The 13881-nt window shown below is 40.4% G+C and overlaps 1 protein-coding gene across 2 annotated transcripts in view; it reads left to right on the forward strand.

Annotated features, from left to right (window-relative positions):
• Positions 1 to 7667, forward strand: part of LOC117967631 (neuroligin-2-like) — a 111249-nt gene extending 103582 nt beyond the window's left edge. For both annotated transcript variants that reach the window (XM_059015380.1, XM_059015379.1), the window contains one exon: positions 2563 to 7667. In XM_059015380.1, coding sequence (XP_058871363.1) covers positions 2563 to 3379 — 817 coding nt within the window. In that variant the 3' untranslated portion in view covers positions 3380 to 7667. The remainder of the gene's footprint in view (positions 1 to 2562) is intronic.
• Positions 7668 to 13881: the final 6214 nt, after the last annotated feature.

Below are 13881 nucleotides of genomic sequence, written 5' to 3' on the forward strand. Positions count from 1 at the left end.
TCAGAGCGTCTCAGGCGCGTCAGGTCCAGTTTATTTTCTACATGTGCAGTTTATTTTAGACGCGCTGTTTAAAGGTTGTTTTTTTCACAGTAAGACAGGTTTAAAAGGCCCTGCATATCAACAGGACACTCAGTGCTGCATCTCCAGCCCTACCCCATCCCTTGTTCGCTATATTTTTCAAATAACTCTTAATAATAGTACATATCGATAAATCATCTCTTCATCACTCGTTTTATCACCAAACGCCTCAATAATGTGATCCAAGTCATTATTTTATTACTATAAGATCTAAAAAAAGCTCTGCAAATGTCTGTGATATTCTCTGAGCGCTGGATGCGGAAGCAGCTATCTTGTTTGTGTATGTCCGTGTTATCTATGTGGTGTCGGGGCTATCAGTATTCATGAGATACACCCTTTTTTTTCGGCTTCTCTCGGATCCTATCGGTCTCACTCGGCCATTGAATGGTTTTCTCAGCTTTTTCCGGAGAAAGAAAGACTAGAGACCTGTTTTTTGCGTCTTTTTGATGACCGGAAAGGGAAAATTGCGATGTCGGACCAGGTCCGACATAGGACCGCAAAGGGTTAAAGACAACCACACTACGATCATATGTGCCATTGGGTTTGTTTCAATCAGACTAGCGGTTTGGGAGAAGAAGATCTTTGAAGTTTGTGTTATAACATAGGTACTGCACGATTTTGACATCATGCAGCATTGCCGTCATACCAACCTATCAGCTTCCTACGAATACCAGTTAATCTTGGACTATCCCTCAACATCTATTCCAACTTTCAGCAAGTCGTTTTCGAAAGACGAATTTTTACATTTAGGCAAAATGTTTTTTGTCAATCCAATATGGCGACCAAACCATGTGACGTAAATTCTTTAGCATTTTCCATCTTCCCATAAGCATCTACCAACCTACCGAATCTGGTGAGTTTTCGAGCAACTCTGACGGAAAGAAAAATAATAATAATAAGAATAATCTCAGCAATAACAATAGGCTTCCTAGCCGTGGGCCTGGAAGCCTAATAATAATAAAACATTGGATTGTGCTTAATGGTAATATTAACTTTCATATCAACTTTATAATAAATGCCAGAGAGAAGATCCATTAAATATGATTTCAGCATTTTAGAAAGCTAATAAAAAGGATCACATCCCGAAAGAGAGGTTTGTGTTTTTAATATGATGTTTATAGACAGTAAAAAAAAATTAAAAAGACTTTGAATAAAAATAATATTAAAAACGTTTCGGTTTTAATAAGGATTGCAATGGAAACTGTATGAAATGAAGTCCTCAGAGTCTATAATTCTTTATGCTGTGGGAAGAGAAAGCTCATATTGTTTAATTATACAACCGCACATTTCCTGTGACTTCACATTGATGATGTTTTATTTCCAATGAGGTGGGTTTCATTCCTGGAGGCAACACTGAGAATAAATTAGAAAATAATTCAAAACCATTTAGCCAGTGTTGATATTCCAACCTGTATTTTCAATAAAAAAATCAGTTTTAGCACGAGGCTAAAAGAAAGTTCTCCCTTTGCTTGCCTTGACTTCCAGGAAATTCCTTGCACTTTCTGGGTCATTCCGCCTCAGTAGTGTCTTCAGGGTCGTGGTACTGGCTACAAAGCAATGTATTCTGGGTCAAAACTTGTTACTGGTTGAAAGCATGTCAGTCATTAGGGGAAGCAACTGGTTGGTTAGTGACAGGAAAGAAAGCCCTGAAGAGGCGGGGACAATTTCATTCTCCAGCTGAGAAAGCAAGGCCTACAAACAAGAATCAGCTTTTAAAAACACGTTTCCTAAGGCATGAATCACACGGGACTAAAAAGCAGGACAGATCATACCAATTTTAATATTGGATTATGGTTTATTGTAAAGGCTGGTATTGCTTTGAGGCGAATATCAATTCTAACAGAACACTGACATGGTTGATTCGCACAGGAGTACAAAGACACAGGACGCCTGAGTTTGACATTTTACAGGAGGTCCTGATGAGAAATCAGAGGACCTCTGGAAAAATTATTGGGGATAAACAGAAATGGACAGTTCGCACAGGACTAAATTTCACGCATGTAGGTAAAAATTCAAAATCCACCTGTTTATGTAGTGATTTTTAGTCCTGTGCGAATCAGGCTTAAGACATCCATTTCTTAAAAACTACACAGTTTAGCCCTATAAAGTGAATGGATGTGCCTGGCAGGGAATACTGATAGGATTATTGTGTTCACTACAATCCCTTTAATAAGTAATAATCAAACTTTTGAGTGTTACTGTAAACATTTTACATCGTTCTATTAAAATTGTAAGATCATTTTCCTAACACACGACATCAAATTGTTAATGTAATCGAAGAGACAATACTGCAGTGATAACATATAGATCTGAACGGGAAACTGTGTTGTCAGTTTCAGAAACTGCGCTGTCAAATCCTGATCGCTTACACATATGTATAGAACAAATTCTAACAACGATGGTTTCTAATGTGTGTTTTATTCATTTAGAAGGGTTGCACTGTTTTATTTTCTTCTACCTAAATCTCTCTTTCTTCCTTTTTAGTGACCCCAATCTCCCTGTCCCTCAAGACACTAAGTTCATCCACACCAAACCCAACCGCTTTGAAGAGGTCATCTGGACCAAATTCAACTCGAAAGACAAGCAGTACCTTCACATTGGCCTCAAACCCAGAGTGCGGGACAATTACCGTGCAAACAAGGTGGCCTTCTGGCTCGAGCTGGTGCCACATCTCCACAACCTTCATGATGACAGCTACACCTCCACCACCACCACCCGTCTGCCCCCTGGCACCCCCCGGACTCCTTGGAAGGGGCATCGCCCGGCCACCACCAAACATCCGTATGCCACCCTGCCGCCGGACGACGACGACATTCCTGAGAGACCCAGATTTCCCCCTTTCCCAGGAGACACTCGGGACTACTCCACCGAGCTCAGTGTCACGGTTGCAATTGGCGCTTCTCTCCTATTCCTCAACATCCTGGCCTTTGCAGCACTCTACTACAAGCGCGACAAGCGCCACGAGCTAAGGAGGCGTCTTAGTCCTCAAAGGAACCCAGCCAACGATCTGGCACACAGTCAAGAAGAAGAGATCATGTCGTTGCAGATCAAGCATTCGGATCACGAGTCTCATGATATGGAGCCTCTGAGACCTCATGAGATACTGCGCCCTGCCTGCCCTCCTGATTATACCTTAGCTCTGCGCCGTGCTCCTGATGATGTTCCCTTAATGACGCCAAATACCATTACCATGATCCCCAGCACTATAACGGGCATGCAGCCTCTGCATGCTTTCAACACCTACCCCAGCACAGGGCACAATAACACTTTGCCACATCCCCACTCCACAACCAGGGTATAGCCACATGCTTTCAGCAGGACTAAACTTGTTTCTTTCTTTTTCTTTTTCTGTGCTGCTTGGAGATACTACGGAGTAGTCTGTTGTTTTGAAAACCCGTCATGGATGTTTTCTTTTCTTTCTTTCTTTCTTTCTTTCTTTCTGGCTTTCTTTCAAATCTAATTCATATTTGAAGAAGAGGATGTCTAGTGGGCCCTAGTATGTGCATGTTTGCCAAAATAAGATTTCAAAAAAGGAAAAAAATTTCTTGACTTGAAATCTCCTTCCTTCTTTATTTCAGCCCTCTGCCTCTCTGCTTCTTTTTTTCTGTCTCTCCCCTCTTTTCAGTTCTTCTTCCCCCTGCTTTTCTCATCACATTTTCCCACCATATCTGGACTCTTTCTCCCTTCTCCTTCTCTTCTTCCTCCCTCTGTCCTCTCTTCCCTTTTTTCTCTTTTCTCCCACCACATTCTCCCTCTCACTTCCTCCTTATACCCTTTTCTGTCTCCATCTCTCCCTCCATCTTTTTCTCTGTTCTTCTCCCTCATACATATCTGTCTCTCTCCATACCAATCTCTCTTTCTCCTTCCCCCTCCCCTCTCTCTCTCTTCCCCCTTTCTCACCTCTCCTCCCTCTGCACCATTTGAAGAAATTTCAAGAGTTGGAATTCCTGAAGGTTTGGGATTTGGGGACAATTCTAACCTTTTATTCTACCAGCATTCTTTGTGCCAAGAGTTTTGAATCCGGACTCCATTTTTATGGGGGAACAAAACAATGAAAAATAAAATAGAACGCTATATAAAAATATATAAAGTGCCAAACGACTTTTCCTGAAATAAAATACAAAATAAATTTGTTTGCTCTGCGGAATCTATGCATGGAAATTCTGAAAAGAGACAAAACAAGAAGTCAGGATTCGGGGTTGAAACTTCTGTAGATATTGACTTAAAAGAAACAGTCCCCTTGGAGTGTCGTTCCAGCATTCGCACAACCTGAAGAAAACATTCTCCTCTGTCTTCAGCTGAAATGTTTTCATGTCACACTCCACAGAAACTTTCTTATACAGTCAGACAGACAACTGGATACAAAACACTTTCTAATTCTTGATATCCCTGCAAAAGAACTAAATTATTTTAACATTTCTGTAAACTTACGGACTACCTTACGCAAGAGATTTTTATATAGGAAAATCAATTGTACCCACAGAGAGGTTCAGGCTGGTTCATACTGGTCAGACACAATGGAAACAGGTGCCGATATCCTGTTTTGAATTGTACCTGACCTGAGCAACATTTTGTACACACCCCTGGATTGTGTGTGCCACTAAAAGCGAGTTTGTATTTGCAAGCACTTGACGTTAGGTTCTGTTATTATTCCAGTTGGGTTCTTCTTTTTATTACAGACTGCTGATTGGAAACTCGAAGGCAGTGACTCATAGACCAATACTAAAGCACACAGCGCCAACATCTTTAAGTCTATAAAACCCAGAGGATGTGAGGGTCATTCTGTATGGGAGGGAGGTCCTTCCATGCTGTGGAGTTTTACTCTGAAGGACTCCCTTCTGGAAATGACTTGTGGGGCTGGTGCCACCTTTAATTTGTAACTTCGTTTATTTTACTACTCGGTACTTCAGTATTGTTTTTAATCAAAGCGTTAATAAAACTTGAGGAAAAGAAGTTTCAGGTTAACTGAGAATAAAAGAACGAAAGATGCAACGAAATGACAAAATACTTTAGAACTAGAAAGAACTAGAAAATAGTGCTAGAACTAGAAAAGTAAAGACAAACGAGCAAATAAACGAGAGAAACAAAGGAACGATTGAAGGAAAGAAAAACGAGAAGGAAGAGAAGGAAAGAATGAAAGAGCAAACACAAAAGAATGGAAGAAGTTAATAGAAGGAAGGAAAGAAATAGAAAAGTACATGCCAGTTATAAAAGGGTTCATTTTTCATAAATACTGATTGCAGAATAGTTTTCTCCCCTGCTGAGTGTGTTAATAGGAGACACATGCAGTTTTATGTGTGGATTACACTTGCCAAGGAGGCAGATGAGCAGAGACACTGACCTCACTCCCAGCAGCCCGGGCGAGGGTATGAGCAGGTAGTTTGTGTCGAATCTCTTCCTAATTCTTCCAGGTGTACAAAACTAAAACAGAAAGCTACAGGAAATGGATGCTTGTACCTGTGTGACAAAACAAGACGGCTGCCAAATAAGGCAAATAAATGAATAATGTACAGACTTTTAAAAAAAGTGGTTTTGGGTTTAAACCACAAAAAACATGTTGTTCTTTTGATCAGTAAGAAAGAAAGCATCCATCTGAATGAAAAGCTGAATAAAAACATACACCGAATAAAATGACAAAAACTCAGATATGTTTTTTGTATGCTTACAGAATCTTTTCATTATTATTTACCATTGCTACTGACGGAGAAGAGGACAATACAACTGTACATTTTTTTTAAGTATAAGAAAAATCATTTGTAAATAGTAAGTTACCTGTTGGTTTGTTTTCTTTGACTGAATGATCAAAATAATTCATTTTATGATGATAATGATGATGACAATGCCACTGGGTGCAATTCTTTGAGTGTCCAGTTATCAAAAGAGGAGCATTTCTAAATTTAAAACGTATTTTATATAAAAAGGACGGTTTAGATAACATGGCCAATGTCTTTTATTTTATTTTCTATATAAAATTTCCAGGGAATTTATCAGTATTAAAAAAAAATAATAATAATAATTGCCGGGGGTGTTGAAAATCTATGAAAATTAATGAATTTCCCAGTTTTCCAAGTACATATCAGGGTTTAAACTCAAGGTCGGAAAACCCCTGCTTCTGTGTGAATGAAACCGTGTAAAGCAGGTGAAGTTAACCTGTACCAGTGCTGCAGTGTGTTAGACAGACAGCCCCATGTTACACTAAAACTCATTTTTAGTACCTTAAGTTTATCTACGCAATGTATTTTCTTGGTAAAATCAGTATTTTCACACTCTTATCTGCTGTGGAATATTGGTAAGTACCCACCTGTAACTTTTGTAAAACCCAGAAATGTTTCTGTAAAATTGAGAATAAAGATCCTTGATTATATCGTGTAAATGCAGTCGGATCCTAGATGCATATCAAAAAACTAAAAGAACGACATGTAAAAAGGACAAATTCATAACAATTAAAATAGTTGATAGTCAAATGTTACTTCTGTTTCAAATAAAAGTAATCAAATGACTAGTAATTCTAATATTTTACTATGTACTTTTTTTTTAGTGTAGATTCAATATCTACAGATTCAGTATCCATAGTGTTACTGTACGGTAATACATCTCTTTAAAACCACCTCCGGAAAAAGACCACCTCTCGATTAAGACCGCCCCTGGATTCAGTATTAAGAAACAGAAACTCGTCAGAATCTGTCAGGCTGGGTCCCGTCACCCAGGCTGATGCCCTCTCACCCCTCAAAAGAGGGTGGCTCCCACTGGACATAAGGAATCACCCTGGGCCCCAGTGTTGCAATATAGCACTTCATCTAAGACATGTTATGACTGTATTTCTAATCTTTCTCTGTTGCCTCATTCGTTGAATATCCCAGTCACGATTCTCAAAGTCCTTTACGTCAAACTGTAAATTCTAAAACGTAAAGGCTACTGGCAGCACAAGTATAGGGCAACTACATTGGGATGAGGCTGCCATTGGCAGAATGGGACCACAGTATGCTAACTATAACCCATTTACACCCCAATATCTTTAGCAATGGAAATGGTTCTTTATTACAGTGACTGGTAGTGGTAGCACAAGGGCAGCTACAATGGGATGCTATTGGTAAAATGGGACCACAGTGGTGAGATCATATTTTAACATTGTAACGGTGTCAGTGTTGATTGTATGAATCAATCCACAGTGCTGGTAATCCAGCACAGTCCAGTACATACAGGACCAGACAGACAGACAGAAAGTGTGCTAGCATATCAAGACCACTGTCTGTCTGTCTGTACAATGTCATATTTTGATTCCCACTTTAGAACTCTAGAGGTATGTTAACGATCTCTTTTATTTTTAATGGTGGAATTTGAACATGAAAGTTAAAAAGTGATTTCTCCTCACATGCTGGATTGGGCACCAGAGACTTGCACCCATGCTTTTTTTTTCCTTTATTTAATTCAGCACTGAGATTTGTGGAGCCGGTGGAATTGTGTTATTCCTGGAGTTTCCCTGCTGCTGATATGATGATAATGATGATGTTTGTTTAATTTAGAGGTTATTATTACACACTGTACTCTGTCATTCAGGTGTGGGCAGCATTAAAAACATTCATAGCGAACAGAGCTGCACGTCCAGTTACTGCTTTCTTTCTTTCTTTCTTTCTTTCTTTCTTTCTTTCTTTCTTTCTTTCATATGTTTTGTTCGTTTGTTTTAATTTATCTAGGAAAAACCTGATGAGAACACAGATCCCAACAAGAGCAAAAAAAATTTAAAAAACCCACAAAATATTATTATTTATTTCTTAGCAGACACCCTTATCCAGGGCGACTTACAATTGTTACAAGATATCACATACAATTACCCATTTATACAGTTGGGTTTTTACTGGAGCAATCTAGGTAAAGTACCTTGCTCAAGGGTACAGCAGCAGTGTCCCCCACTGGGGATAGAACCCAAAACCCTCCGGTCAAGAGTCCAGAGCCCTAACCACTACTCCACACTGCTGTCTGTATATGACAACTACAGAACACACCCCTAACCCCAATGTAGAGCTTGATCTCCCACGTCCTGGTGAGACTTAACAAACTCCCAATAATTTACATTGCTAGTAATACATTATTACATCAAGTTAATTTTCAACAAGCGTCATATTCATATATATATAGTTTTCCACTGACCTGCACTAAGAATCAGTCCTACTTTATAGGGCTCACTGCATGAGACCCTCACTCCTCCACGAGCTCCCTTATCACCCTCCCCTCCCACTCATGACTCTAGTGTAAATGCCTGCAAAATCTTCTGTTGCATTGCAGCCTCTTTACAGTGCATAATGAGAAGCAGACTGGTCCTGTAAAAACCTCTTAGCAAAAACTAGCTGCCCTTTATTTTTATTTCCATTTCATTTGAAATACCCATTTTGAAACCTTTAGTGGAAATATCCACACAGATAGCTCTTTTATATTTACAAGGATCAAGCTGGAAATGAACATCACCTATATATTATTTATTTAGCAGAAGCCCTTATCCAGGGCGACTTACAATTGTTACAAGATATCACATTATTTTTACATACAATTACCCATTTATACAGTTGGGTTTTTACTGGAGCAATCTAGGTAAAGTACCTTGCTCAAGGGTACAGCAGCAGTGTCCCCCACCTGGGGATTGAACCCACGACCCTCCGGTCAAGAGTCCAGAGCCCCTAACCACTACTCCACACTGCTGCACTGGACCGTCATTGGACGCTCTGCGGGGAAGAATTCAGGAGAAGCATTCATGATCAAAGACAGGTAACCAGTAATCCCTACTTTGACAGATAACATTTCACTTTAGTTGTTTAGGAGAATGTAAAGCCCAGTGATGCCTTGATAAAGAATACCAAGTCTGCCACCGTGCTCTAGAGGGGATACAAATTCTTATACAGTGTAATACTTATTGTCAGATGCTGTACCACTGGTCTGTGTCTAGGTATCTGTAATCGATTTACCCACCCTGTTAAGTCCTACCATGTTTTGGCCATGCACGTCCTATAGTATGAGGAATGTGTGTGATATGTGCAAGAGAGAACCGAGAGGAAATCTGGGGTGTCTAAGATGCATGGAAACCATCCTAAAGTCTCCTAAGAGTTTAATTCTTTTAGTAGCGGTGCTGGAACAATTGCTATAGTGGGGGTGCTGAAAGTCATTGGACAAAACTGTAACCCCTGTATATGGATTCGGTTGCTATTGAGTTAAAGGTGTTAATAAAAAGAAGCCAGCATCAACACCTGTTTATCTAGTAAAAAATGCTTTCGCCACAGTCCTTGCTACAACAACATGCTTCCATAAACCGTTCAGAGCAAACAAACCGAAAAGTAGTCTTTGTAGACAAGGATAGTCAGAAGGCTCCAAAGACTGACCTGCGTTCCGGTGTCATGCGGATGAATTTTTCTTGAGGGGCATCTACCGTGTCCAGAATGTCACTGTCTACGTGTGTTTTTAGTGTTGCTCCACAAAGCAGCACCCCTAGGTAGCAGCATAAAATATTCTCATTTGGGACATTTACAATAACTGTATACAAGCTTCTAATGGGTTCCAACTGCTAACTGACTCTCGTGAGATTGCAGCCATGTGATTTATTAAATATTTATTTATTCTTAGTAAATACCCGTATCCATGGTGACTTACAATTGTTGCAAGATATCACATTATTTTTACATACAATTACCCATCTATTATCGCTTGTGTTATAAAGCAATTTAAAATGGTGCAATGCACACACAGCTGATAGGATTCACTGAACCCAGCACCCCTAGTTCCTGCACCCCTGTTAAAACCAGTTTGTATTTATATATATGAGGCAGGACATAAGTCCCGCCTAAAAATATGAAAAGGGTTGAGTTGAGTGTAGAGCAGTATCACTTTGAAAAGCTGACACATTATATTTCTATGCAGTATTGGATTTGTATACGTGTATAAGCAGTTAGACCATTGCATGGAAGTGTCATAGAGTCTCCTTACTATCTTACTTGAACATACTGCTAATGCAAGGTCTTTACCACGTACTGTTCCGCTCAAAAGGGACTAGGTTCTTTAGATTTGCTTCATTCAAAGGCCATACTTCATGCCAGTCTGGTTATTTATGTAGGTATTTGTGTGTGAAGGAGCGCACACAACAAGGATTCAAGTAGAATTTAACAAGTTTCCTTTATTGATCCCAAAACACTTTTGCAGCGTAATCATTATCACTAGACACAATAACGAGGCTACTAGTTATTAACAGAAATGAAGCAATGATGTCAGTTACCAGTTTGTGGAAGAAGCATCGGACACGGTGCTGGTGTGTGTTCATGGAGGATCTTGCTGCTTCTCGAATGCACCTCCAAGTGCTTTCTACAGTCTCGACACCCCTTTGCATGCACAGCTTTGTTGCTGGCTTATCTCTGTGTGTCAGCGACATTTTGACCAGACAACTCCTGCTTGAACCAGGTCAGGTGAGGTCAGTTTCATTGACACTTTCTCAGGCAATAAAACATTATTTCCCTGATAGCAGCCAGATAACCATACTTTGCACAGCTGCACTCAAAATCATAGTTTTTGTGCTGATGATCTTTTCATGAACTCTTTACAGGTTGGTGGTCAGTGTAATAACAGGGGTGTATATAACACCAGCCTTCTGAGGCTGCAATACAAATGCAGGCACCACCTTTTAGTGCGAAAACCTTCTGAGGCTGCAATACAAATACTAGCAAAATTAACCAATTAAAAACTTTATATCATCTACACTGCCTGTATTAGGACATGGGTTTGGCATCCCCTGGTGTGGGACGTGTTCTATGGCGACCACAATCGCTGGATCTCAACCCAAATTAGCATGTTTGGATGCCCTTGAACAATTCGTCTTCACTATCCTCTGCCTACCTCTTCGGACAAAATATTCATGATTCAATGGATCCCTTGAAACACCGCCCAACACCATGTGAAGTCTATGCCATGTCACATCAAGGTTGTGATCAGAGCAAAGATTGGCTCAACCTGATATTGCATATAAGTTTATAGTTGCCAGCAGTGATCCTCATATTTCGTGTTTAATATAAATTGTTATGTATAATGCTCTATTCTTCTTCAATCATTATTTGACATGCTTCTGAACTATTCCAGCCAACGCTGCTTCTGAAAAGACTCCCCATGGCTGCGGAAGTGAGGTGGGGAAGCATATCAGTGTTGCACATGCTTGAGTGCTGCACATGCATACTTTGGTGTGACAAAGGAGGTCTGTATATAACTATAAAACCCAGTAGAACAACCAGGGGACTAAAACAGTGTAATAAATTCTTCAAATGAAACAAGTGAAAAGAACAAAGAATGGCAATTTCCAGCAAAGAAACAAGAAGAACACACATGCCTGACTGGGAGCAGAGCTACCCCATTGTTGTGCTAACTGTCTTTAAGTAGCGAACAAATTGAATGTCATTGTCTGGCATTGCAACCCACTGCCGACAAATTGCAAATCAATGAGGAAGCTGAATAGCACAGATTGCACAGCGGCACTTATGGAAAAACAATTTGTTTGCTGTCCCGCCGTTTGTATTGAGCTGGCTATCTCAGAATGCCGTCTCCATTAAAACAAATACACAAGTCCCTGAGACATTTCCATTCACTGTGGTAGGAGATGGACTGCCTCTCACACCCGTCCTTTAAAACCCACAAAGTCTCCGTGCCTCACCTGCTTTCATCCTTTGTGAATGCACACAAATCACCTTGTAGAGTATTTGACTGGTGCACTGAGGTTTGAGATCTGTCCTCTAAATCACTCTAAATCACTGTAGGAAGAGCGATACATTTAAAAAAAAAAGTACAAGTGTTCTGGCTTTTCTGTTCCGTACCACATCGTGGATCGTTATCGCTGTGTTACCTGTATGACAATGTGGGCAATAATCCTTACACTATCAGTGCACTAGAGCGGACATTTAGAAAAGAGCTTTGAAACAGACTTTAAAGTGTAAAAAGTTGTCGGATGTTAACAATGAAAAGAAAAATTACAGGTACGTTATATAAACAGTTGAAACAACACATGTGTGTAACGTTATATTTTTCAGAAACCAGCTCCTTACTCTTTAATCCCAAAGCTCCTATCCTGTGTTAAAACACGCAGTGATCAGAGGAGTTTAGCTTCTCCAGTTCTCATTGAGTAGAGCAGACTGTCTGAGTCCTAACAGCCCCGAGGTGGGTATCCAGGATTGTATTATACATGATGCTGTGCTGGGACACGCCCACCTGCTGGTTTGGGATCGGCAGCTGGCCAATCACCAGCTACCCTTCCTCGCAACCAAACAGCGCAGGCAGGATGTCCTAGACGGATATCAGATATCACAATTTGCACAAATGAAACACAGAACTGTTTACAAAAATAAACACAAACCCCACTTTTCATGTGAAGGGCTTCAGCAACATAACTTGAAATGGTTGCAAACAGCACAAAATATTACCAGTAAGGAAGCCCCACTGCTTCAGGATCAAACCCCAGTCTTCTCTGGAATCCAAACAAACAAACAAACAGGGAGGCCTTTCTGAGTGAGCCAGTGCTGCCATGGCAACCTGCTGTGAATAAGAGAGAGGGGGGGAGAGACAGGGGATCTATGCAGGCAATATCTTCAGAGAGCCCAGCTCAGTAGTGACCGTCGCTGCCAGCATTCAAGGAAAAGCTAACTAAACAATTCCATACATCTTCCATTAGCTGCAGCAGTCTCACACGAGCAGCTATGAAAGAAGCAGATGTTACTTTGGGTTAAAGGAAACTCTTCTTTGCCTGATTCTTGTGTCAAAGCTTGTTACTGGCTGAAAGCATGTCAGTCAATAAGGGAAGTGGCTGCTTAGTTATTGACTGGAAAGAAGCCAGTGAAAGGATGAAAAGGCTCTGGACGTGGAAGACAGTCTAAAATCACGATATGTAAACAGGGGGTCCATTCTTTGTTCGTGAGGTGGCTGTCTTGTTATCCAGTTTTTTTTGTGTTTTTGTTTTTTTTAAACGAATTTGAAGCTGCCTTCAAATCATAATCTTTAGTAAAACCGACAGTAACTTTCCATTTTGTGTCGAAAATGCGTTTATTTCCTCTTTTACCCGATTCCACGACCAGGCCAGCTTCCTCTTTCACCCAGGAACTCAAGGGCGGATGTCACTACCGGCCTGTGGAGGACAAACGTTCCTGAGTAAAAGTATTTCACTGCCTCCAGAGCCCGCTCCTTCTCCACCCTCGCCACGCAGTGCTGGAATGACCTTCCTACAGATGTCAGGACTGCCCAGTCCCTGACCACCTTCCGGTGCCTCCTCAAGACTCAACAGACAGCACCTGTAGAATTCCGCTGTTTTTCCCCTGGGACACTATCACCCTTCCTTAAATGTGCTTTACTTGCTCTTATCTGCCCCCTATTTTACTGCATTTAATCCTGTACTTTAGAGTACTGTAATCTGTCAAGTGTTATTTAATCTGTAGTATTTTGTATTTAATTATATCCTGATGTAACTATCACTGACACTTATCTGCGCCATTCTTGAATTGTATTTTCTCATACTTGTACTTGCTAGAGCCAAAGTCATTGTATTTATCTTGCTCTTAACTGTATTATAATAATAATAGTTGATTTGCCTATGATGTATGAATAAAAATATCAACATAGTCAGGATTATGTTGAAAAATATGTTGCTGCAATATGGAAAATGCGAGATACAGTATCGGTGCCATCATCCAGCCTTTCCTCTTCAAACTGCTGCTCTGCTCAACACAGGAAGGTCAGGAAAGTCAAATATTATGACATCGAAAAGAACCATTCATACTTCTTTATCTAGGTTCACAG

Source organism: Acipenser ruthenus, chromosome 50, assembly GCF_902713425.1.
Source record: "Acipenser ruthenus chromosome 50, fAciRut3.2 maternal haplotype, whole genome shotgun sequence".
NCBI classification, from domain to species: domain Eukaryota; kingdom Metazoa; phylum Chordata; class Actinopteri; order Acipenseriformes; family Acipenseridae; genus Acipenser; species Acipenser ruthenus.